Source organism: Elephas maximus, chromosome 1, assembly GCF_024166365.1.
Source record: "Elephas maximus indicus isolate mEleMax1 chromosome 1, mEleMax1 primary haplotype, whole genome shotgun sequence".
Classification (NCBI taxonomy): Eukaryota; Metazoa; Chordata; class Mammalia; order Proboscidea; family Elephantidae; genus Elephas; species Elephas maximus.
In genome coordinates, this window is record NC_064819.1 from 90,006,480 (window position 1) to 90,029,226 (window position 22,747).

A 22,747-nucleotide genomic window follows, 5' to 3' on the forward strand; every position below is an offset into this window, starting at 1 on the left:
GGGGTTGGAGCAGAGGCAACACAATTTGGGTATGGGTATTCTTTGTATTTGGACATTTTGAGCATGTGCTGGGCTATTCAGTATATCAACACTTAACAGCGACTGACCCAAATTTGTTTGTGATTACTTTCTTCTGTAGCATGAGAGAGCTGCCCTGTGTGGGACTGAGTGATAACAAGATTTGTTCACCCCGCTCCCACTTTGCAACTTCAAGAACGCCTGACTTCTCTTTCTGAAGTCTGAATGTGTCTGCGTTTCTGTCAGCGTAAGATGAGGACATAGGAGACTAACCCCACCCACCGAATAGGACCCCCTCCCTACACTGATCTGTGTCTATTCGCTGATCAACATTTCTATTCCATCATGACAGGGCTGGGAGGTCCCCATCCCTGTTGTAACTTCCTGTTGCTTTGAGAGGCAGTGTCTCACTTCCCTTTTGAAAGTGAGAGTCTGGATATTAATTTGTTTTTTCAAAATCTTGCAATGAAGCGTGGTTAATGGATTAACTAAAGGAGAGAAAACTTCTGAAAAATTAAGAGAGGCAATAAATGAAGTCTTGCTAACCTTCCAGAATTCTGTGTTTGCTGTGTTGAGTCTGTTGCAGGCAGAACACGAGAAGGCCATGGAGTAGCTGAGCATGCATGGAGCCTGTGCCCAGTTGGTGCTCAGTACTTTGTGGGTTTTGACATGGTTACCTCTTGCCTGGGTCATCTTCACTGCCCTGTTGTCCTTGTCCCATTAGTAGAACCTTGTCCCACCAGGACCTGTGATCACAGGGACTCAGACATCAGCTGGACCTTGTCCTGTCTTCAGGACCCTGGACAGCTAAGACTTTGTATGGCTGGTCAGCCTAGACTCAGGCCTGGCCTGGCCCTCAGCCATCATCATTGTGTGGTTATTTTTGTGTCTTGGTTGTTGTAGAGGATTATGGCTGTTCTTGTGCATGAGTTCTTGTTCTTGGTTCCATCTTCCTCTGGGTATCCCCATCTCTGACAGTACCAGGAGTTGTTTTCCTGTCATTATCCCCAAAAGGCCCAGCCCCTGCACACAGGAGTCTCTGTGGTATCAAGAAATGAATTTTCAGACTACTTTAACTCTTTGCTTCCTTCTAGGACTGTCCCTGGATTATTCTTTCCATTTTCCCCCAACCTCTTTTTAAAGAACCAGATTCTGGAATTACCTGAGAGGAGGGATGTGATAGTTTCTCATCTTGATAAATTCCTGTTGTGTTTTCATCCTCTGTTCACCTACCCTCTCTCCCTTCTCTTAGCTCTAGCATCCTAGTGCTGGCTCCTTCCAAACTGATGGCTATCTAAAGCACACACTCATTTACATTCACAGTTGATTGGAAAATAGGGCCCATAAGCCTAGAATTGTTCCCTTCTGAAGATGGAAATGAACCTGTGTGCTGTAGTGAGCAGGGGGGTGGATGAGGAAAGGAGGGAGGAGAGCAGCGCTTGTGAAAAAAGTCCAGGCGGCATTAATGTCAGTGTGAGTGGATGTCGTGCCGTAGCTGCCACAAAAAAAGCATTTGTTCTGAGGTTAACATTGATGAAGACACTGTTTTCAGAATAGGGAGGTGCTCTACACTACAGAATCATTCATTTTACTGATATTTGTTGAGTGCTGGCTATGTAAACCAAAAAATATGTAACACATTATTTTTGCGTCTGGGTAATCTAAGTGAACTAAAAACAAAAAAATTCTCAGCCTTGTGGACATATGTACTAGTGTGGAGAGACAAGCTATCGATTATGAGCATAGAAATAAGGAAAATGTTTACATTAGAAGGCAGTAAGTGCAGTGGGGAAGGGTACCCAGAGTGTGGGTGTGTGGGGAGAGGGAAGACGGCTGCTATACTCGGGTGATCAGCGTGAGCCTCCTTAAGAAGGTGACCTTTGAGGGAAAATTTGAAGGATATGACGGAATTAGCCATGAGGATGTCTGGGGAAGTTCTTTCCATGCTGCGGGACTATTCAGTGCAGACGCACTAGGGCAGGAGGGTGTCTGTGTTCTGGGAGCAGCAAGGAGGCCAATATGGCAGCAGCAGAATCATTGAGATGAAGTCAGAGGTACAACCAGACCATTTAGGCCTTGAGGATATTGGAAGAATTTTTATCTTTTCTTTGGGTGAGATGAGTTACAAGACAGTTTTGAGCAAAGGAGAGGTATGGTACAACTTCTCTTTTAAAAAAGAATCACTCTGGCTGCTGTGCTGAGAATAGAGTTGAGAGGGGCAAGCAAGGCAATAAGGAAACTGAGAAATTTGGGTAGTATTCCAACTACGGATGTTGGTGGCTTCAACCTAGGTGTCAGCAGTGGAAATGGTGGAACACGATGGGATTCTTGATACATGTTGAAAGTGAACTTGAAGGACTTGCTGATGGATTGCATTTGGAATATAAGAGAAAGAGAGGAGTCAAGGAGGACGTCAAAAGGTGGTTCTGATGTCCACAAAAATAGGGAAGACCCTGGAAGGAGACTTTTTTTGGGGGGTGGGGCATCACAGGCTATCTCAGTTTCAGAATCTGAAAGAGACAAAGAAGTGAGATTATCAAGAATAACCAAACATACACAACACACACACACACACACAAAACCACAGCCCTCAATTTGATTACAGCTTCTAGCAACCATTACATATACATTCAACAATGCAATCAAAAAGCTAGATAATCTGACTACACACAGACACACATACACACAGGCACAAAAACAAACTCCAACTATATGATGTCTATAGCAAACAGACTTATATTCAAAGGTACAAATAGATTGAAAGTAAAAGAATGGAAAATAATGTATTATGCAAACAGCAACCACAAGAAGGTCCTAGTGGCTACATTAATATCAGATAAAATAGATTCTAAAATAAAAAATCTTACTAGAGTTAAAGAGGGGCATTTTATAATGATAAAGGAGTCAATTCATCAGAAAGATGTAAGAATTATAAACGTATTTGCACCTAATTATAGAACATCAAAATACAATAAAGCAAAAACATAAACATGAAGGAAGAAATCGACAATACAACAATAATAGTTGAAGACTTCAATATGCCATTTTCAATGGCTAGAATAACTGACAGAAGATCAACAAAGTCTCATTGTTGATCAAGGTTAGATGACTTGAACAACGCTATAAACCAACTATACATAAGGGATGTCTATGGAACACTGCACAAAATAACAGCAGAATATGCATTCTTCTCAAGTGCGCATGGAACATTCTCCAGAATAGAAGATATGCTATGCCATAAAACATGCCCTTATAAATTTAAAAGAACAGAAATAATATAATGTTCTCCAACCACAACGTGATGTAATTATAAATAACTAACAGAAAGAAATTTGGGAAATTTACATATATGTGGAAATTAGACTACACACTCTTAAATAACCAATGGGTCAAAGATGAAGTCAAAACAAATTAGCAAATACTGTGACATAAATGAAAACGGAGATACAACATACCAAAACTTACGGGATTCTATTAAAGTAGAGCTTTTAGAAAAATTTATATATATAAATGCTTACATTAAAAGATAAGAAAGATGTCAAATTCATAACTTAATCACTACTTTAAGACATTGGAAAAAAAAGAGCAAACCGAACCTAAAGAAAGCAGAAGGAAGGAAATGATAAAAATGAGAGTTGAAATTCATGAAATAGAGCACAGAAAGAGTACAGAAAATAAAACAAAATTTGGATCTTTGAAAAGATTTTTTTTTTTAATTGACAGAACTTCAGCCAGACTCATCAAGGGAAAAAGAAAAATTACTAAAATCTGGAATGAAAGAAGGGACATTACCTCAGAAATAAAACAGATTATAAGGGAATACTATGAGGTCTTTAAAGTGGTAAAAAGCAAAGATATCACTTTGAGGACGAAGGTGTGCCTGACCCAAGACATATTTTCAGCCGACTCATATGCATATGAAAGCTGGACAATGAATAAGGAAGACTGAAAAGGAATGCCTTTGAATTATGGTGTTGGTGAAGAATATTGATATACCATGGACTGCAAGAAGTATGCACAGATTTGTCTTGGAAGAAGTACAGCCAAAATGTTCCTCAGAAGTGAAGGTGGTGAGACTTGGAAATGTTATCAGGAGGTACCAGTCCATGGAGAAGAACATCACGCTTGGTAAAATAGACGGTCAGCAAAAGAGAGGTAAACCCTCAACAAGATGGATTGACACAGTGGATTAAATGATGGGCTCAAGCATAGAAACAATTGTGAGGATGACATAGAACCAGGCAGTGTTTCATTCTGTCGTACATAGGGTGTCTATGAGTTAGAATTGACTTGATGGCACCTAACAACAACAAGAACACTATGAACAATTACATGTCAACAAATTAGATAGCCTAGAATAAACAAATTCCTATGAAGACCTAAACTACTGAATCAGACTCAAGAGTAAATAGAAAATCTGAGTAGAACTATAACTAGTAAGGAAAATGAATTAATTTAAAAAAAAAAAAAAGAAATTTCCCACAAGTAATAAGCCAGGCTCAGAGGACTTCACTAGTGAATACAATCACACATTAAAATAATACCAGTTCTTCACAAAGTAGTCCCAAAAATAGAAGAGTGGGTAATGCTTCTCAACTCATTCTATTAGGCTGGTATTATTTTGATATAAAAACCAGAGAAAACATCACAAGGAAAGAAAATCCTCAACAAGATGCTAGCAAACCAAATTCATCAATATAGAAAAATAATTTACACTATGACTAAGTGGGATTTATCCCAGGAATGTAAGGTTAGTTTAACATCCACAAATCAATTAATGTGATACATCATATCAATAGAATAAAAAACAAAAATCACATGATCATCTCAATAGATGTAGAAATAGCATTTGACACCATCTAGCACCCTTCATGATTAAAACACTCAACAAACCCAGAATAGAGGAGAACTCCCTCACCACAATAAAGGCCATCTATGAAAAACTGACATATACCATTAGACTCAATAGTGAATGATTAAATGCTTTCTTTGTAAGTTCAGGAACAAGACAAAAATGTCTTCTCTGATCATTTCTATTCAATATTGTACTGGAGGTTCTAGCAAAAGAAATTAGGCAAGACAATGAAATAAACAGCATTCATATTGGAAAGGAACAGTAATATATTAATCTCCATTTGCAGATGACATGATCTTATATACAGAAAATCGCAAGGAATCCACTAAAAAGAAAACCAACAATTTTGCAGGATAAAATATCAGTATATTTAAAAACTATTGTATTTCTGTACACTTGCAATACACAATCTTGAAATGATATTAAGAAAACAATTGTATTTACAGTAGCATCACAAAAGAATAAAGTAGAAATAAATTTGACAAAAGTGCAAAACCTATACCACAAAAACTTCAAGTACAAAGTCTGTAGATGGAAATGAAGAAAAACTTAAATATAAGGTAAGACATCAATACTCTTAGATCAGAAGGCTGAATATTATTATGATGCAATGCTCCCCAAATTGATGTACATATTCAGTGCAATCTCCAGTAAAATCCCAGCAAGGTTCTTCGCAGAAATTGACAATTTGATCTTTAAAATCCCATAGAAGTTCAAAGGATACAAAATGGCAAACTCTTGGGAAAGAAGAACAAAGTTTGAGGACTGACACTTTCTGATTAGAAAACTTGCTAAAAAGTTATAATAAGCGAGACAGTGTAATAGTGGCATAAGGGCAAACATATACCTCAGTGAAATAGGATTGATAGTCCATAAATTAACCCTCAGATTTACAGTCATTTGTATTTCAACAAGAATGCCAAGACAATTCAGTGGGGGAAGAATAGTCTTTGCAACAAATAATTACAGGAAAACTGGATATCCATGTGGAAAAGAATCGAGTAGGACCTTTACAGAATTATCTTAAAATAGAACAAAGATCTAAATGTAAAAGCTAAAACTATAAAATTGTTAGAAGAAAACATAGGCATAAATCTTCATAGCCTTGGATTAGGCAATGGTTTCTTAGATATGACACCAAAAGCACTATTAATAAGAGAAAAAAAAGATATATTGGACTTGCCGAAATTAAAAAAAAAATACATCAAAGTATGCCATCAAAAAACTCAACATACAGCTCCCAGACTGGGAGAAAATATTTGAAAATCACATAACTAATAAGCCCCACATGTCCGTCAGTCTGTTGTACTGTGGGGGCATGCATGTTATTGCGATGCTGACAGCTATGCTACCAGTATTCAAATACCAGCAGGGTCAGTCGTGGTGGACAGGTTTCAGCTGAGCTTACAGACTAAGACAGACCAGGAGGAAGGGCCCCGTGTTCTACATCTGAAAAGAATTAGCCAGTGAAAACCTTATGAATAGAAGTGGAATATTGTGTTATATAGTGCCAGAAGGTGAGCCCCTCAGGTTGGAAGGCATTCAAAAGACTACTGGGGAAGAGCCGCCTCCTCAAAGTAGAGGATAATAATGTGGATGGAGTCAAGTTTTTGGGACCTTCATTTTCTGATGTGGCATGACTCAAAATAAAAGACAGCTGCAAACATCCTTTAATAATCAGGACATGGAATGTAGGAAGTATGAATCTAGGAAAATTTGAAATAGTCAAAAATGAAATGGAACCGATAAACATTGATATCTCAGGCATTAGTGAGCTGACATGGTCTAGTACTGGCCATTTTAAATCAGACAGTCATATGGCCTACTATGCCAGGAATGACAACTTGAAGAGAAGTGGTGTGGCATTCATTGTCAAAAAGAATGGTTCAAGATATATTCTGAAGTACAGTACTATCTGTGATTGGATATCTCCATAGGCTTACAAGGAACACCAGTTAATACGACCATTATTCAAATTTACGCACCAACCACTAAGGCCAAAGAAGAAGAAATTGAAGATTTTTACCAACTTCTACAGTCTGAAATTGATCAAACATGCAATCAGGATGCACTGATAATTAGTGGTGCCTGGAATGCGAAGGTTGGAAACAAAGAAGAAGAATCGGTAGTTGGAAAATATAGCCTTGGAGATAGAAACAATGCCAGAGATCACATGATAGAATTTTGCAAGACCAACGGCTTCTTCATTGCAAATATCTTTCTTCAACAACGTAAATGGTGACTGTACACATGGACCTCACCAGATGGATACACAGGAATCAAATTGGCTACATCTGTGGAAAGAGATGATGGAAAAGCTCAATATCATCAGTCAGAACAAGGCCAGGGACCAACTGTGGAACAGACCATCAATTGCTCGTATGCAAGGTCAAGTCGAAACTGAAGAAAATTAGAACAAGTCCCTGAGAGCCAAAGTATGACCCTGAGTATATCCTACCTGAATTTAGAGACCATCTCAAGAATAGATTTGATGTGTTCAACACTAATAACCGAAGACCAGACGAGTTGTGGAATGACATCAAGGACATCATACATGAAGAAAGCAAGAGGTCATTAAAAAGACAGAATAGAAAAAGACCAAAATGGATGTCAGAAGAGACTCTGAAACTTGCTCTTGAACATCAGGTAGCTAAAGCAAAAGGAAGAAATGATGAAGTAAAAGAGCTGAACAGAAGATTTCAACGGTGGCTGGAGAAGACAAAGTAAAGTATTATGATGACATGTGCAAAGGCCTGGAGATAGAAAACCAAAAGTGAGGAACATGCTCAGCGTTTCTCAAGCTGAAAGAACTGAAGAAAAAATTCAAGCCTCGAGTTGCAATGTTGAAGGATTCTATGGGAAAAATACTAAATGATGTAAGAAGAATCAAAAGAAGATGGAAGGAATATACACAGTCTCTGTACCAAAAAGAATTGGTCTATGTTCGGCCATTTCAGGAGGTAGCATGTGATCGAGAACTGAGGGTACTAAAGGAAGAAATCTAAGCTGAAGGCATTAGCAAAAAACAAGGCTCCAGCAATTGACAGAGTACCAACTGAGATGTCTCAACAAACAGATGCAACGCTGGAAGTGTTCACTTGTCTATGCCAAGAAATTTGGAAGACAGCTACCTGGCTAACCGACTGGAGGAGATCCATGTTTTTGCCTATTCCCAAGAAAGGTGATCTAACCGAATGCGGAAATTATCGCACAGTTTTATTAATATCACATGCAAGTAAAATTTTGCAAGATCATTCAAAAGTGGCTGCAGCAGTATATATATTGACAGGGAGCTGCCAGAAATTCAAGCCAGATTCAGAAGAGGACGTGGGACCAGGGATATCATTGCTGATATCAGATGGGTATTGGCTGAAAGCAGAGAATGTCAGAAAGATATTTACCTGTGTTTTATTGACTATGCAAAGGCACTTAAGTGTGTGGGTCATAACAAATTATGCATAACAATGGGAAGAATGGGAATCCCAGAACACTTAATCGTGTCATGAAGAACATATACATAGATAAAGAGGCAGTCGTTAGAACAGAACAAGGGGATACTGCGTGATTTAAAGTCAGGAAAGGTGTGCGTCAAGGTTGTATTCTTTCACCATACCTGTTCAATCTATATGTTGAGCAAATCTGAGAAGCTGGACTGTATGAAGAAGAACGGGGCATCAGGATTGGAGGAAGACTCATTAACAACCTGCATTATGCAGATGACACAACCTTGCTTGCTGAAAGTGAAGAGGACTTGAACCACTTACTGATGAAGATCAAAGACCACAGCCTTCAGTGTGGATTATACGTCAACATAAAGAAAACAAAAATCCTCACAACTGGATCAATAAGCAACATCATGATAAACAGAGAAAAGATTGAAGTTGTCAAGGATTTCATTTTACTTGGATCCACAATCAGCACCCATGGAAGCAGCAGTAAAGAAATCAAAAGATGCATTGCATTTGGCAAATCTCCTACAAAAGACCTCTTTAAATTAGCGAAAAGCAAAAATGTCACCTTGAAGAGTAAGGTGTGCCTGACGCAAGTCATGGTGTTTTCAGTCGCCTCATATGCATGCAAATCTGAACGATGAATGACGAAGACCGAAGAAGAATTGATGCCTTTGAATTGTGGTGTTGGTGGAGAATATTAAATATACCGTGGACTGCCAAAAGAACAAACAAATCTGTCTTGGAAGAAGTAGAGCCAGAAAGCCCTTTAGAAATGAGAATGACGAGACTTAGTCTCACATACTTTGGACATGTTGTCCGGAGGGATCAGTCCCTGGAGAAGGCCATCATGTTTGGTGAAGTGGAGGGTAAGCCAAGAATAGAAAGACCCTCAGTGAGATGGATTGACACGGTGGCTGAAACAACGGGCTCGAGCATAACAGTCATGAAGATGATGCAGGATCTGGCAGTGTTTCATTCTGTTGTACATAGGGTAGCTATGAGTCAGAACCAACTCGATGGCACCTAACAACAACAACATGGTAACTGCTATAGCCTAGACAGCCTGCAACAATAGAAGCAACAAAGTAATCTAGGAAATATTTATTTCTACAAGATGAGGCTTGCAAGCATAACATGGTTTTCCTGTGTGATAGTTAGGGAGCCCTGATGGGTTTGTTTTGTTTTTTGGTGTCATATTTGGAAAACCAGAGTTTCCCCACGTAACTTAATGGAAAGGCACCTGCAATGAATTATTTATGTAACTCTCATTTGCATACCATCATACCACAGATTGGTGGTACCACTGTGCCAGTAGCCTCATTGGCAGATTGTATTGCCAAATTTTATTTCTCAAAATCCATTTTTCTAACCAAAAATTTAAAAACATTCAATTACTAAGTATGCATTGTAATGCTGAAAGCGCATGCCATCAAAAAAAGAAAATTAAGGAGAAAAAATTTAGTAACAAATTGTGGGACTATGCAAATGAGGTGCTTGTGGCCCACCATGAAGACTGGATAGATTACTAATAATGTAAATAAGGTACATGGCACCCTTGTGGGGGTGGGACCATACAAATATGGTGTGTATGAGGGGATTGGTAATTTTTGCCATCCCACCAGGCTTAAAATGAGCCATGTCAGAGGAGTGAAGGAAAGATCTCACCACAACCAAGAAAGAAGATCCAGGATCCCTGTGCTGAGAAGCTCCTGGAGCCAGGAGACTGAGAGAGAGAGCTGTAACACCAAAGATGGTGAGAAGCAGTGACAGAGAAACAATGGCAGCAGAGGCAGGGGATTCTGAGCGTTCCTGAATCTGAATTATAACCTGTTACTTCAGTAATAAACCCAGAAATTGAGAGTATTGCTTGTGAGTTCTGTGTGGCCATTGCAATGAATTATCCAACTCAGCAGAGAAGTAGAGGGTGCCATGGGAGAGACGGCTGGCATCAGAATCAGCACAAAGGTTGGAGGGTGGAGGCACATCTGACCTCTGCCTCATAAGAATCAGCTTATTGAACTTGATTCTCCCTCCTCCTTGTGAAGCTAGAGGAGTTCAGATGCCCCCATCACACTATTTTTACAGAAACTAATGCAGGCCTGCTTCCGATGCTCCTTCCAACAGTTCTGCTGATCTCCAAGCTGCTCCAGGGATGGTCCTTTCCTTTTCTTGGAAGAAAACAGATCTAGCTCCTTTAGCCTGTTTCCTGTCTGTAGAATTTCTGTAGGCAGACAGCATTCTTTCTCTCTTCCTCTGTCCCCTTCAGTCTAAGCTAATGGGTTTTCTGTTGTGGTTGTTGGTTAGATCCATCAGTTGCGGGCTTGATCTCTTTAACAAAAGATTCTGTAGCCATATTCTTGGTGAAAATTCTAAAGCATGTGTCTTTAGTTTGTACAACAGAATTTTCCAAATATTTAAATTTTGTTTTCATTTTTCAAGTTCATTTTTAAATCCATCTCTTTTCTCTTACATTTTCCTATAAAAGCAAAGAGAAACAATGTGGCCCCTTTAAAATCTTGCTTAGAAATCTCATCAGTCAGATATTCAAATTCATCACTTACAAGTTCTACCTTCCACCAAACATTTGAAATAATTCAGACAAGGTCTTTGCCACTGCATAAAAAACATTACCCTTCCTTCACTGTCCACTCCTATTTTGATCATTTTCTTTTAAAGCCTCACCAGAAGCACATTTAACATCCACTATTTCTAGCAACATTCTGTTGCTGGTGCAATATGTATTCTTTAAGACAGTAGAGACTTTCTGTAGCTCTCCTCACATCCTTCTGAGCCCTCACCAGATTGCCTTTAACATCCGTAATTCTACCAACAGTCACTTAAAGGCAATCAAGGCATTTACTATTAGGCACCTTAAAACTTCCAGCTTCTACCTATTACCCAATTACAAAACCACTTAAAATTTTAGGTGTCTCTTAGAGCAGTACCGCACTCTTCCAGTACCAAATTCTGTCCTAGTTATCTAATGCTGCTGTAACAGAAACACCACAAGTGGATGGCTTTAAGAAACATAAATTTATTCTCTTATAGTTTAGGAGGCTAGAACTCTGAATTCAGGGTGCCAGCTCTAATAGAAGGGTTTCTCTCTCTGTCAACTCTGAAGAAAAGTCCTTGTCTCTTTTACCTTCTGCTCCTGGGCAATCTTATGTGCCTTGGCATCTCTTTTCCCCTATCTCTGCCCTTTTGCTTGCTTGTTTAATCTCTTATATCTCAAAAGAGACGCACTCTAGACACACCCTGCACTAATCCTGTCTCTTTAACATAGTAAAGACAACCCATTCCCATAAGGAATTATAACCACAGGCATAGAAGTTAGGACATACAACACATATTTGGGGGGGACATACTATAGTCCATAACAACTACCAAACCCAGACCTGCTCCTGACATCCAGGAGGTGGAACTACTTGTCCCAGACCAGGTAACATCATTTGGACCATACTCTGGGGACAATCAGATCCCCTACTGCTGGCCTCAGATAAGCTCTGACTCCATCCCCTGATGTGTTGCTGTGCCCCTTCTTTCCCTGAGAAGGTCCTACTGTTGTCAGCATTGATTGGTATATCTTGCTGCATGTGGGCAGATAACACATGTTGTACAGATAGCCAGGGACACACACACACACATAATGCCATTCTATTAACTAAACAGATTGAGCAAATAAAATTCTCTCCTTTTCTATTCTGGCTTTCCTCCATGAAATGGACAGACTGGCTGTGAATCAACCTTGCAATTGTAGTTTGTGTCCTTATAGGATTCTGGATCTTGAAGATGCCTTGTCCCCAAACTCAGGCATTACAAAATAACATACAACTTAGATTATAAAGCAACATGGAGTGAGAGGATGGATTGTTATAGAAATGAGCCAAAGTCAGCCTCTACGTATTAGTCTCAGGTTGTTTATCTTTTCATAGCAGATGGGCACCATTAGCCCGGAAAGCTTAATGGCACCAAACTCAAACTTTTACACACTTAGTTTGTTTAAAAATTTTGTAAAACTTTGAGTTTGATCCATCTCTTTCCTCTCACATTTTACTAGAAGCAGCAAGGAGAAACCGTGGGGCAAAATGAGCATATTTTTAGTAACTTAGAGCTAGCCTCTTTTACCAAGCCAAAAAACAAATCCGTTGCTGAGTCCATTCCAACTCATAGCAACCCTACAGGACTGAGTAGAAATGCTCTGTAGGGCTTGCAAGGAGCAGCTGGTTAGATTTCATCTGCAGCCTTTTTGGTTAGCAGCCAAAAGATTACCCACTGTGCCACCAGGGCTCCTGCCTGTTTTGCATACCCCATGAAACTGCACCCCACATCTTCTAGCCTTAGATAAGATAAAACCCTGTAGGTGCTGCTGCTCTTCAGAGCTCTCGCACCCAGAGACTCCCCCTCCCCGCCCCTTGCTGCAGAGGAACATGGCCTAGGCAGCTGTCAGCTCCCTACCTTTTCTCTCATCTCCCCTGGGAGTTCCTTTTTCCTCTTCTCCTTTTGGTGGATTCCTGTGCCACTGAGTCTGGAGGACCTCCTGCTGTGGGACACCATCCCCTGTGTGCAGCTATCAACGCATCTGACCCAATAAATAGTGTGTTGTGCAGTATTGCTGTTTCATGGTCATATCTTTTCCCTCAATCAGCCCCGAACTACCTCAAATTCACTATATACGTACAAGGCAAAATTATGAGGGAGACGAAACTCAGAGTTATCCAAAGAAAGTAGTGTAGAGAACGAGAAGAACTGAGAAGATGCACAAAGAAAGGGTGGCACAAATGATCAAGCACTTGAATACCACCAGAAAGGTTGGCAGTTTGAACCCATTCAGAGGCACCTTGGAAGTCAGGCCTGGTGATTTGCTTCCAAGAGGTCACAACTTTGAAAACACTTATGGATCAGTTCTACTCTGCACACACGGGGTTGCTGTGAGTCGAAATCTACTTGATTGCAACTAACAACAACAAATAAGAGAAAAGCTTATTTCACTCTCACATGAACACTTCCTGAGTAAGTGATCCAGGGCCAGTAGGGAGAATCTGCCCTGTGATACCAATGTCCCAGGATCTTCCTAGTGCCCACTTACTGATCACTAGGACGTGGTCCTCATACAAATGGTTCATGACAGCACTACACCCATCACCTCTCCACTCCAGCAAAGTAGGAAGGACCAAAGCTAAGGAGAATTGCACTCCCTTTACTTTAAGGACACTAATTGGAAATTGCACAAACCATTTGCTGTAACATCGTTTTGTCCAGAACTTAGTCACAGAACTTATACCTAGCTGCAAGGGAAGAGGCTGGGAAAAATATTCTTTATTTTGAGTACTCAGGAACGTGGAGCAATGAGAGCTCTCATTCACTGCGGGGAGTGAGGAGAGGCATGTGGATCGATATCGTCACTTTTGGTAATATTTTGACATTTCCTAATAGAATTGAACATGTGCATGCTCTATGGCTCCCAGGTATACACCCTAAGGAAACTCTGGTATACATTCCCTAGGATTCATATACAAGAATGTTTATAGCAGTGTTGTTTAAATTGCTTGGAGACAACTCAAATGTCCATCAACAATAGGATGGATAGATGTGTGATGGAATACTATATATCAAGAGAGGGCAGTGGTGGTTCAGTGGTAGAATTCCCACTTTCCGCGCAGGAGACCCTGTTTGATTCCAGGTCGAGGTACCTCAAGCACAGCCACCACTCATCTGTCAGTGGAGGATTGTGGGTTGCTATCATGCTGAACAGGTTTCAGTGGAGCTTCAGAGTAAGATAGGATAGGAAAAAAAGCCTGGTGATCTGCTTCCAAAAATCAGTTAATAATGGTTCGATCCCTTTTTCCATGGGTTTGCCAGGAGTCAGTCTCCTCTTGTCTTTTCCCAACCTGCTTTGTGAGTCTTACAGAGCAACAGAAAAGGATAACACAGATCCTGTTCCCATTGATGCAGGCCTTGAGGCACCAGTGAGAGAGCTCTTTTTAACTCACCAATGAAGCATTCAGGGTGTCGTCAACCAACATACTCAGGCTTTTGGGAACTTTTGAATTATTCTAGGCCTTACAGATGGGAGTCTGGATTCTCTTCCTGCTGTTTCAGGGCTGTGACACTTCCCTAGACCATAACAAGTGAAGGGGAATAGGTTGGAGAAAGTGCAGGAAAAAAATAACAGGGAATTGGAAAGGCCAGCAAAGGAGTATATTGGGGTTCTGGAGGGGGACATGCTCCCACATTTGCAAGAAGGCAAGAGGACAGATTGAAGGCTGGGGGATGGAAAAAATGGGCCATCATATATTCCTTCGGGAAAGGAGTTTTCTGAGGCTCCTGGGAGAAGGATGCGGTAAAAATGTTAGGAAATTTGTATGCAGGAATGAAATCAGCAGTTAAGAGGAGGAAGGATGAGAAAGAAGTGAAGATGCAAGGGCTAGGGTGCATACATAGAATCCTAACACTCAGAGGGAGGATGGAGAAGAGAATACAGCCCATGGTGACTGGTGGGAGGAGAGGTGGGTGGTCTCAGGGGACAAGGAGGCAGTGGGAGGAATGGTACACAGAGAAGGGCCTCCTTGGGCTCAGGTTAAGGACACTCAGTCAGATAGCTCTGGCCCGGGGTGTGGGAGTGTGTCCAGTGTTGAGTGGGAACCCTAGGCAGTGCACACCTGGACCCTCATCCCAAGACCCCGTGCTAGCCAGGGATGTTGTCTTAATCATGTAGTGCTGCTGTAACAGAAATACCAGAGTGGATGGCTTTAACAAAAAAAAATTTATTTCTTCACAGTCTAGTAAGGTGAAAGTCCAAATTCAGGGCATCATCTCCAGGGAAAGGCTTTCTCTCTCTGTCAGCCTTCTCATCAATTTTCCCCTCAGACTAGGAGCTTCTCCACGCAGGGACATTTGGTCCAAAGGATGCGCTCTGCTCCCAGCACTGCTTTCTTGGTGGTTTGAGTTCCCCCCTCTCTGCTCCCTTCCTTTTCCTTTTTATCTCTTGAGGGATAAAAGGTGGTGCAGGCCACACCCCAGAGAAACTCCCTTTATATTGAATCAGAGATATGACCTGGGTAAGGGTGTTGTTACAGTCCCACCCTAATCCTCTTTAACATAAAATTGCAATCACAAAATGGGGGACAGCCACATAATAGTGGGAATCATGGCTTAACCAAGTTGACACACACTTTTTGGGGACACAATTCAACCCATGACAGATGTATAAGGACCTTCTGCCCTTTGTGACAGCAAAGGCGGGACTCAGAGGGCTCCGGGAACCCAACAGTGGGAGCTGGATTATTGGGATTTGCTGGCTAATTTGCCCAGGAATCTAAAGACTCTGCCCCATCACAGCAAGCAAGACCATGGTGACAAGGGACAGAGGCAGAGCCCAGGGCCACAGGTCATGAAGACTTTGCCCTGGTTTCAAATATAGTTTCTCAAGTTCCAGCACCTTTCTTGAAGAATGTGAGCAGAGATCCAATGCTGGGAATCTATTGGGTCAGTTCAGCATTAGTTACATTTTCTCCTTCTAAAGTGAGATCACAGTGAGGACTGCTCAGCCAACACACTGGGAAGGAAAGGGAAAGGATCTTCCTCTGGGACAGAGCATTGGCGTCTCTAGTTGATTTACTTCAAAATATTGGTGATGACAACTGTGGCACTCCTTATTTTTTAAATTTGACTAAATATAGCAAAAATTAATCTTAATCCATAGAAATAGAGTTTTATCTTGGAAAGACCACATTCTCCAGCCTCCCTTGAGCCTAACTATTGCTGTGTGATTAAGTTCTGGCCAATAAAATGAAGCAGATGTGAAGTTGTGGGTTTTGTCCTTAACGGAAGAGGTCTTTTCCTCCTTCCCTGCTTTCTCTACTCTGCTTGTGGACCAGGGACATGGCATTTAGCTATCTTAATAATGATAATGGGGGCAACACCTCAGGTACAGTGGAGAAGGAACATAACAGGAACCTAAAAAAAAAAAAAAAAATCCTGTTCCTGTCACGTTGACCCTGTACGACAGAGTGGAACTGCCCCATATAGTTTCCAAGGAGCACCTGGTAGATTCAAACTGCCAACCTTTTGTTTATAGTTGTTAAGCTGTACCTCTTAACAACTGTGCCACCAGGGTTTCCAATAAAAACCACCAGGGTTTCCAATAGGAACCTAAAAACCCACTTGCCTAGAAAACCTCATATACAGAGCCATCCTAACAGCCCAGGATGGCCAGCTGTACCGTCCTGTGAGACACATGTAAGCGTCTATCCTGTTTAGGCCGCTATTATTTGGATTTCTGCAGTATACAACTGAATTAATACCTAACAAATACACGTAGAGAGAATAGGATTCCCCAGGAGTGTGTGGATGTGGAGAAGAACAGAGATGTATTTACGCCGTTCACCATTGTGTGCTGCCTGGAATATTTATTTCAGTTGGAGAAGGGGAGAGCTGGGACACAGGGGGCAGCACATAGAGAATGGAGACTGTTACCTTCTTAATTTTTGTAGCCATGGGGGCTTCCCTGGGGGACAGTTTGGGCTCAACAAATCTTAGATTTGGGAGTCTTTAGATTTCTTCACTTCCTGTCTTCTTTATAGATTTTGTTCATCCCAGACAGGGTTAGGATCACTGCTGTTGACCTCCTTCTCATTATCCTCTCTGGTGGCAGGGACTGTGGAAGTTGAGGTTTAGAGGAGCGGCCCGTCAGGTAGAAATGAATGCAGGGGTCATTTGATATCAGGGAGCCTGTGCTTCCCGAGCCTTGCTCGAGCAGGCTACTTTGACACAGTTGACCCAATTCCCATATATCCAACATGTATATTCCATCACTTTTGCCATATTTTATTTGTTACAAGAGAATCAGTAGGTCCAGCTAATGCTCAAAGGGGATGTGTTACACAAGGGGGTCATTGGGGCCATTTCAGAAGCCTGTATACCACAAGAGTGACTCTGGGAACTGTGTGAATGTACGGTACCTCATGGTGCTGTAGCTAGGGATTCAGAGACCAGAAGTAGGTACAGAGATCAAGTTGGAGGGATTTGGTGCTCACCCACCAGGAATACAGATCAGAGTTATAATCCCAGAATGGTGGCCCTGTCTAACAGGTAATTTTGGGATTCAAAGGAGGTAATTTTGTTAAGTAGAAACAGAAAGGTTAGAAAATGAAAAGAAAGCAGTTCAAACTGTAAATGTTCTCTCCCATGGACTAGAGAAACTGCAGTGCTCATTTTGTTAAATAGGTACATGGTGTCAATTACCTACTGCTGCTGTAACACAAATACCACAAGTGAGTGGTTTAAAAAACAGAACTTTAATTGTCTCACAGTTCTGTAGGTTAAAAGTCCAAATCAAAGTGTTGGCTGTGTCAAATCCTTCCTTGTCAGTAGCCCTGGGTGTTTCTTTGGATCCTTGGCCGTTCTCAAATGGCGTCTGTCTTCCCCATGTGTGTTTGTCTGTGCCTCGTCTACTCTTTTTATAACTCATGAGCGATTAGATTTAGAGCCCACTGTACTCAGGTATGGTCTAATTATAACACAAAAACCATTATTTCCAAACAGGATTATATCCGCAGGTATAGCGACCCTGTAGAATAGAGTACAACTGCCCCATACGGTTTCCTAGGCTGTAATCTTTACGGGAAGAGATCACCAGATCTTCATTCCCCCTCTAGAGCAGCTGCTGGTTTAGAAACATTGACATTTCAGTTAGCAGCTGAGCACTTAACCACTATGCCACCAGGGCTCCTTTGCCTACACAATGAGGCTCCAATAAAGGCTCTGGACAAAAACTCCATGAGCTTGCTGGTTGGTGAAAGATATTTATGCACATAGGAATGGAATGCATTGCTTTGTGGGACATGGAAGCTTCATGTTAGCAAATAGCTCCTCACCCTATGTGCTTCTTCATTTGTATCCTATTTGCCATAATAAAACAGTAATCATAAGTATAGCACTTTCCTTGAGTTTTGTGAGTCATTGTAGTGAATTATCAAACCTGAGGGAGTATTGAGAGCCCACAAGTCTGAAGTGAAGGGGCTCTGGGGACTCCTGAGCTTACAGCTGGCATCCTGAGAAAGTAGTGGGAAATCCCAGATTTGTAGTCAACAAGTTAGATGTGAGTGTTGTGGGTATCCCCAAGCTCGTGGCTGGCATCTGAGGTCTTGGGCAGACTTGGCAGTCAGAAGGACTGTGCCCTACAAATTGTGAGGTCTGACCTAGCTGCAAGTGGTTAGTTAGGGTCGAAGGAAGAAGTACTGCCTGTGTAGGTATATTGGAACTGAATTTAATAGATTTAAATTGGGATTTAATTCCTTCAACTTAGTTGTACCAGAGAAGTGGAACAGGTAGTAGATTGGATTTGACCAATCCACACATTTAATGTCAGAAATGGAATAGATTGTACTGATCCTCACAGACACATCAAATTATTTGGAAACTGTTTGATTTTTGGGTCTTGGTTTTAATATCTGTCATTTGAAACCAGAACAATGTTTAGTTCAGGGCTAATTATTCCCAACTCTGACACAAGAACTTTGTGAATACTCTACCCAATTGCCAGAGAATTAGGATTTCTTCCAGTCTCGCTGGTGGGAACAAGCACTATTCCCAGCCATGTGGAGCACTAGGAACTGTTCCCTGCAGTCCTTTTGGACTGTTCTTTTCCTGTCCTTGGGTAGTTTCCTTACACGGATGCCCTGATCAGCTGAAGACCTGAGGGAAACCCTCTGCAGGCTTCCAGTGATTTTTTATTTGGTGTCTTTTCTATAGGCCCTCACCTTGTGAATTCTAATTGTTCTGAGCTCCCAAATTCACAACTCTATCAGCTTAACTAAAAAAACAAAATAAAAACAAAAGCTCTTGGGCTGTGTTAGGGTTTTTCCTCCCTGCACTGTGTCCTGGAAACTCTCCAGGAAGGAAGCTGGACAAGTGTAGTCTCACCTCTTTTCTTTCTTTTTTAGGGATCACAGTCTTGTGCTGCCTGTTGTCCAGTGTCTGAAAACGGTGTTTTATATCTTTGTATGAATTTTTCGTTGTTTATGGAAGGAGAGTAATTCTGATTCCTGTCATCATGGCCCAACAACAAAAACCAAACTTGTTCCCCTTGAGTCAATTCTGACTCATAGTGACCCCATATGTTACAGTGAAGACCTGTTTCATAGAGTTTTCTTGGCTGTAAACTTTATGGAAGCAGATCACTAGGCCATTCCTCCATGGCGCTGCAGGGTGGGTTCGAATCCTCATCCTTTAGGTTAATAATCAAGTGTTAACTGATTGTGCCACCCGAAGCAAAGTCTATAAAATGATTTTTTAATTCAAATTGTTATCTTTTAATTTCTAAAAATTCTCTTTGATTCTATTTCAAAAAGCTATATAAGTTTCAATTTCCTATGTTTTGCAGGCCTTTTCAAGATTGTCATTTTTTCTTCATACATAACCACCATGGTTATGTTGTATTCTATTTCCCATAATTCTAAAATAGAATTCTTATGAGGTTCTTATTACTCTCTATTGTTTCATCTCATTCTGAATAATGACATCTTTTTCCCATTTATACATACACATTTCTTGCTGTGAGCTGCTCTTTTTTCTTGTGAAATTATTTGTGTAAATTCTTTGACACATAGATTAAACATGAATTTCTCTAGAGATTTGTGTTTTGGGTCACCACCAATCCAGGCCTATTATATCCTAAATGCATGAATTGAGATTATTTTGGCCCACAATGGTGAAGCAAATTTGGACAACAAACCCAAGAAAGGCTGTCTAGTGGTTACAAATTCTCAGACACTGTTATTTGGTCTTTTTTTTTTTTTTTTGGCTCAAAGGCAAATTTCCTTGGATACTCTTGCATTGGGGGTTAAAGCAGATTTTCTTTTGCTTCACCTTTACTCTGAGGGTATGAACCCTTGGTTTCCCAGATTTTCCAGGGTTTTTGTTACACTCTGAACCTGAACAAGCTCTAGGCATCATCTCCTATCTCCTACAGCTTGTGAGCCTGAGAAATCCAAAGCTATGATTTTCCAGAGTTGGCAAATGCCTTCAGGGTAAACACAACTTTTCTCTCTGAATTCTTGCTCATTTTTATATTTTGGTCTAAATGATTATTCTCTTGTTTGTTCTTCTACGCTTTTTGGATGCTTTTTATATTTTATCTATTATTTTTAGTTGTTTTTAGTGGAAGAGTCAACCTTAACACTAAGCGTATCATAGTAGTGGAAAAAGAATTCCCGTTAACTAATGATTATTTTCTGTTTTTTACCTGACACCAGGTGCTAGAATAAAACTCCATCTAGAGCCATGCTACAAAAAGTATGGCCTGTGGACTAGGGCTGCTGTGTGAACTGTTTTTTTCGAGCCCACGATGACATATATATTTAAAAATGGAGAGTAAGAGTAAGCAAGTAAACCTCCACTTTATCTCGTCACAGACTGGTAACAGCCAAGCAAAAGATAAGCATTTATATCATGTCCTTTGGCCTCCTAAAAACAGCTTGGTGACCAGTTGTTCATGGCAAAACGTTAGTAACACTGTGTCTAAACTAGGATTTTTTAGACTCCTGTGGGTGTTATGGATAGAGCCGTGACCCTCCAAAACGTGTTGTAAATCCTAACCTGTGGCGTAGTGGTTAAGTGCTATGGCTGCTAACAAAAGGGTCAGCAGTTCGAATCTGCCAGGCATTCCTTGGAAACTCTATGGGGCAGTTCTACCCTGTCCTATAGGGTCGCTAAGAGTTGGAATCCACTGGATGGCACTGGGGTACTGGGTATACTTTGTGGTTATAATCCCATTTGGGAATGAGTATTCTTTGTCATGTTAATGAGACAGTATTAAGGTTGTTTCTGTTAGGTGCCTTCTGAGTTGGTTCCGACTCATAGCTTCGCTATGGACAATAGAAGGAAACACTGCCCTGTCCTGGGCCATCCTCACAACTGCTGCTATGCTTGAGCCCATTGTTGCAGCCACTGTGTCAGTCCATCTCATTGAGGGTCTTCCTTTTTTTCAGTGACCCTCTACTTTACCAAGCATGATGTTCTACTCCAGGGACTGATCCCTCCTGACAACATGTCCAAAGTATGTGAGACACAGTTTCACCATCTTTGCTTCCAAGGAGCATTCTGGTTATACTTCTTCCGAGACAGATTTGTTTGTTCTTTTGGCAGTCCACGATATATTCAATATTCTTCACCAACACCACAATTCAACAGAGTCAATTATTATTAGGGTACGATGTGCTTTAAGTCAATCTCTTTTGAAATATAAAAGAGCAGATTAAGCAATCAAAGAAAAAGCACAAGGAGAGATGGGGGAAGACAGATAGATTTGCATATGAACATCGCCAAGGGACTGAGGAATAGAAGCTGGAAAGAGACAAAGACCTTCCCCCAGAGCTGACAAGGAGAGAGAGAGGAAGAGACTTCCCTTAGAGCCTGTCCCCTGATTTCAGACTTCTAGCCTCCTAAAAGTGGGAAAATAAATTCCTGGTTGTTAAAGCCACCCACTTGTGGTATTTCTGTTAGAGCAGCACGTGATAACTAAGACAGTGAGGGTCACATAAAAACCGATAAATGCTATGGGTCCTCTCCCCAGAAATATGTGCATGTACTGGAACTAAAAATTAGCATAAAATGTCAGTGCACACTGATCCTCCTAAATAATAGACATGGATTTTTCACGTCTGGTAAGAAACAAAGACAAGAAGACATTGAGTTCTCATTCCATCATCCCATAATGACACTGTATTTATTTGGAAGTACAAACTAATACAGATAAAAGTTGGACCCCATAACAAACTATGAAGGGAATCAGTGGAAAAATGACATTTATTAGTCACTCATTCATCCAACCAAATCCAAGTACCAACAACATGGCAGGTAAAGTTCAAATCACTGCTTCAGGAAAGGACATTGGTCATTCATTTTCTATTTCCAACCCCACTCCCACCGCAGCACTTTGAAACCTCCTCCTACCTTATGGAAATTCCTCGCTTAAAGAGCCCGGGAAGGCAGCTGAGACCACCTCCTTTCACAAAAGAGGAAAACTCACTTTCCCAAACATTTCTGCAGTTGGACACAGGCCTGAGGCCGAGGCTCTACAGGTCAGATGTCCACATGTCAGACTCTGACCCAGGACATGGTGACACAGAGAAGATGGGACTGTGGAGAAAGCGGTTTGGCAAGGGCGGCATGAGTGGCAGTAGTGACATCCAGTTGTCAGGAGCAGCAGGGACAGCATCCTGGCTGCAGGGCCCAGTGTCCAGCATCAGGGGTGTCAGTGGTGTGGGCAATGGCATCTGATGCAGCAGCAGCGGCCGTGGTTTCCGTATGGGACCAACCAAGGGCGGGGTTGTGGGTTCTGTTCCTGCTTGTGTAGCCTCAGGCCTGGTTCTGTGGATTTCCCCAAGATAAACTGAGCCCCAATATCACATATATAAATTTC

At 41.1% G+C, this 22,747-nt stretch overlaps 1 protein-coding gene and 1 long non-coding RNA gene across 12 annotated transcripts in view; one reads left to right on the top strand and one right to left on the bottom strand.

Annotated features, from left to right (window-relative positions):
• Window positions 1-22,747, top strand: part of LOC126073164 (patr class I histocompatibility antigen, A-126 alpha chain-like) — a 374,107-nt gene that overhangs the window by 3,103 nt on the left and 348,257 nt on the right. The window contains exon 7 of one of the 11 annotated variants that reach the window (XM_049879550.1): window positions 3,742-5,191. The exons of 8 other annotated variants lie outside the window; for them this stretch is intronic. In XM_049879550.1, coding sequence (XP_049735507.1) covers window positions 3,742-3,821 — 80 coding nt within the window. In that variant the 3' untranslated portion in view covers window positions 3,822-5,191. Of the gene's footprint in view, window positions 1-139; window positions 574-3,741; window positions 5,192-9,947; window positions 10,637-22,747 lie in introns of those variants that run through there. 2 more of the 11 variants (XM_049880605.1, XM_049880951.1) reach the window with 2 other exon arrangements.
• The window catches only part of LOC126078246 (uncharacterized), a 562,403-nt gene that overhangs the window by 1,155 nt on the left and 538,501 nt on the right, over window positions 1-22,747 (bottom strand). The window lies entirely within an intron of this gene.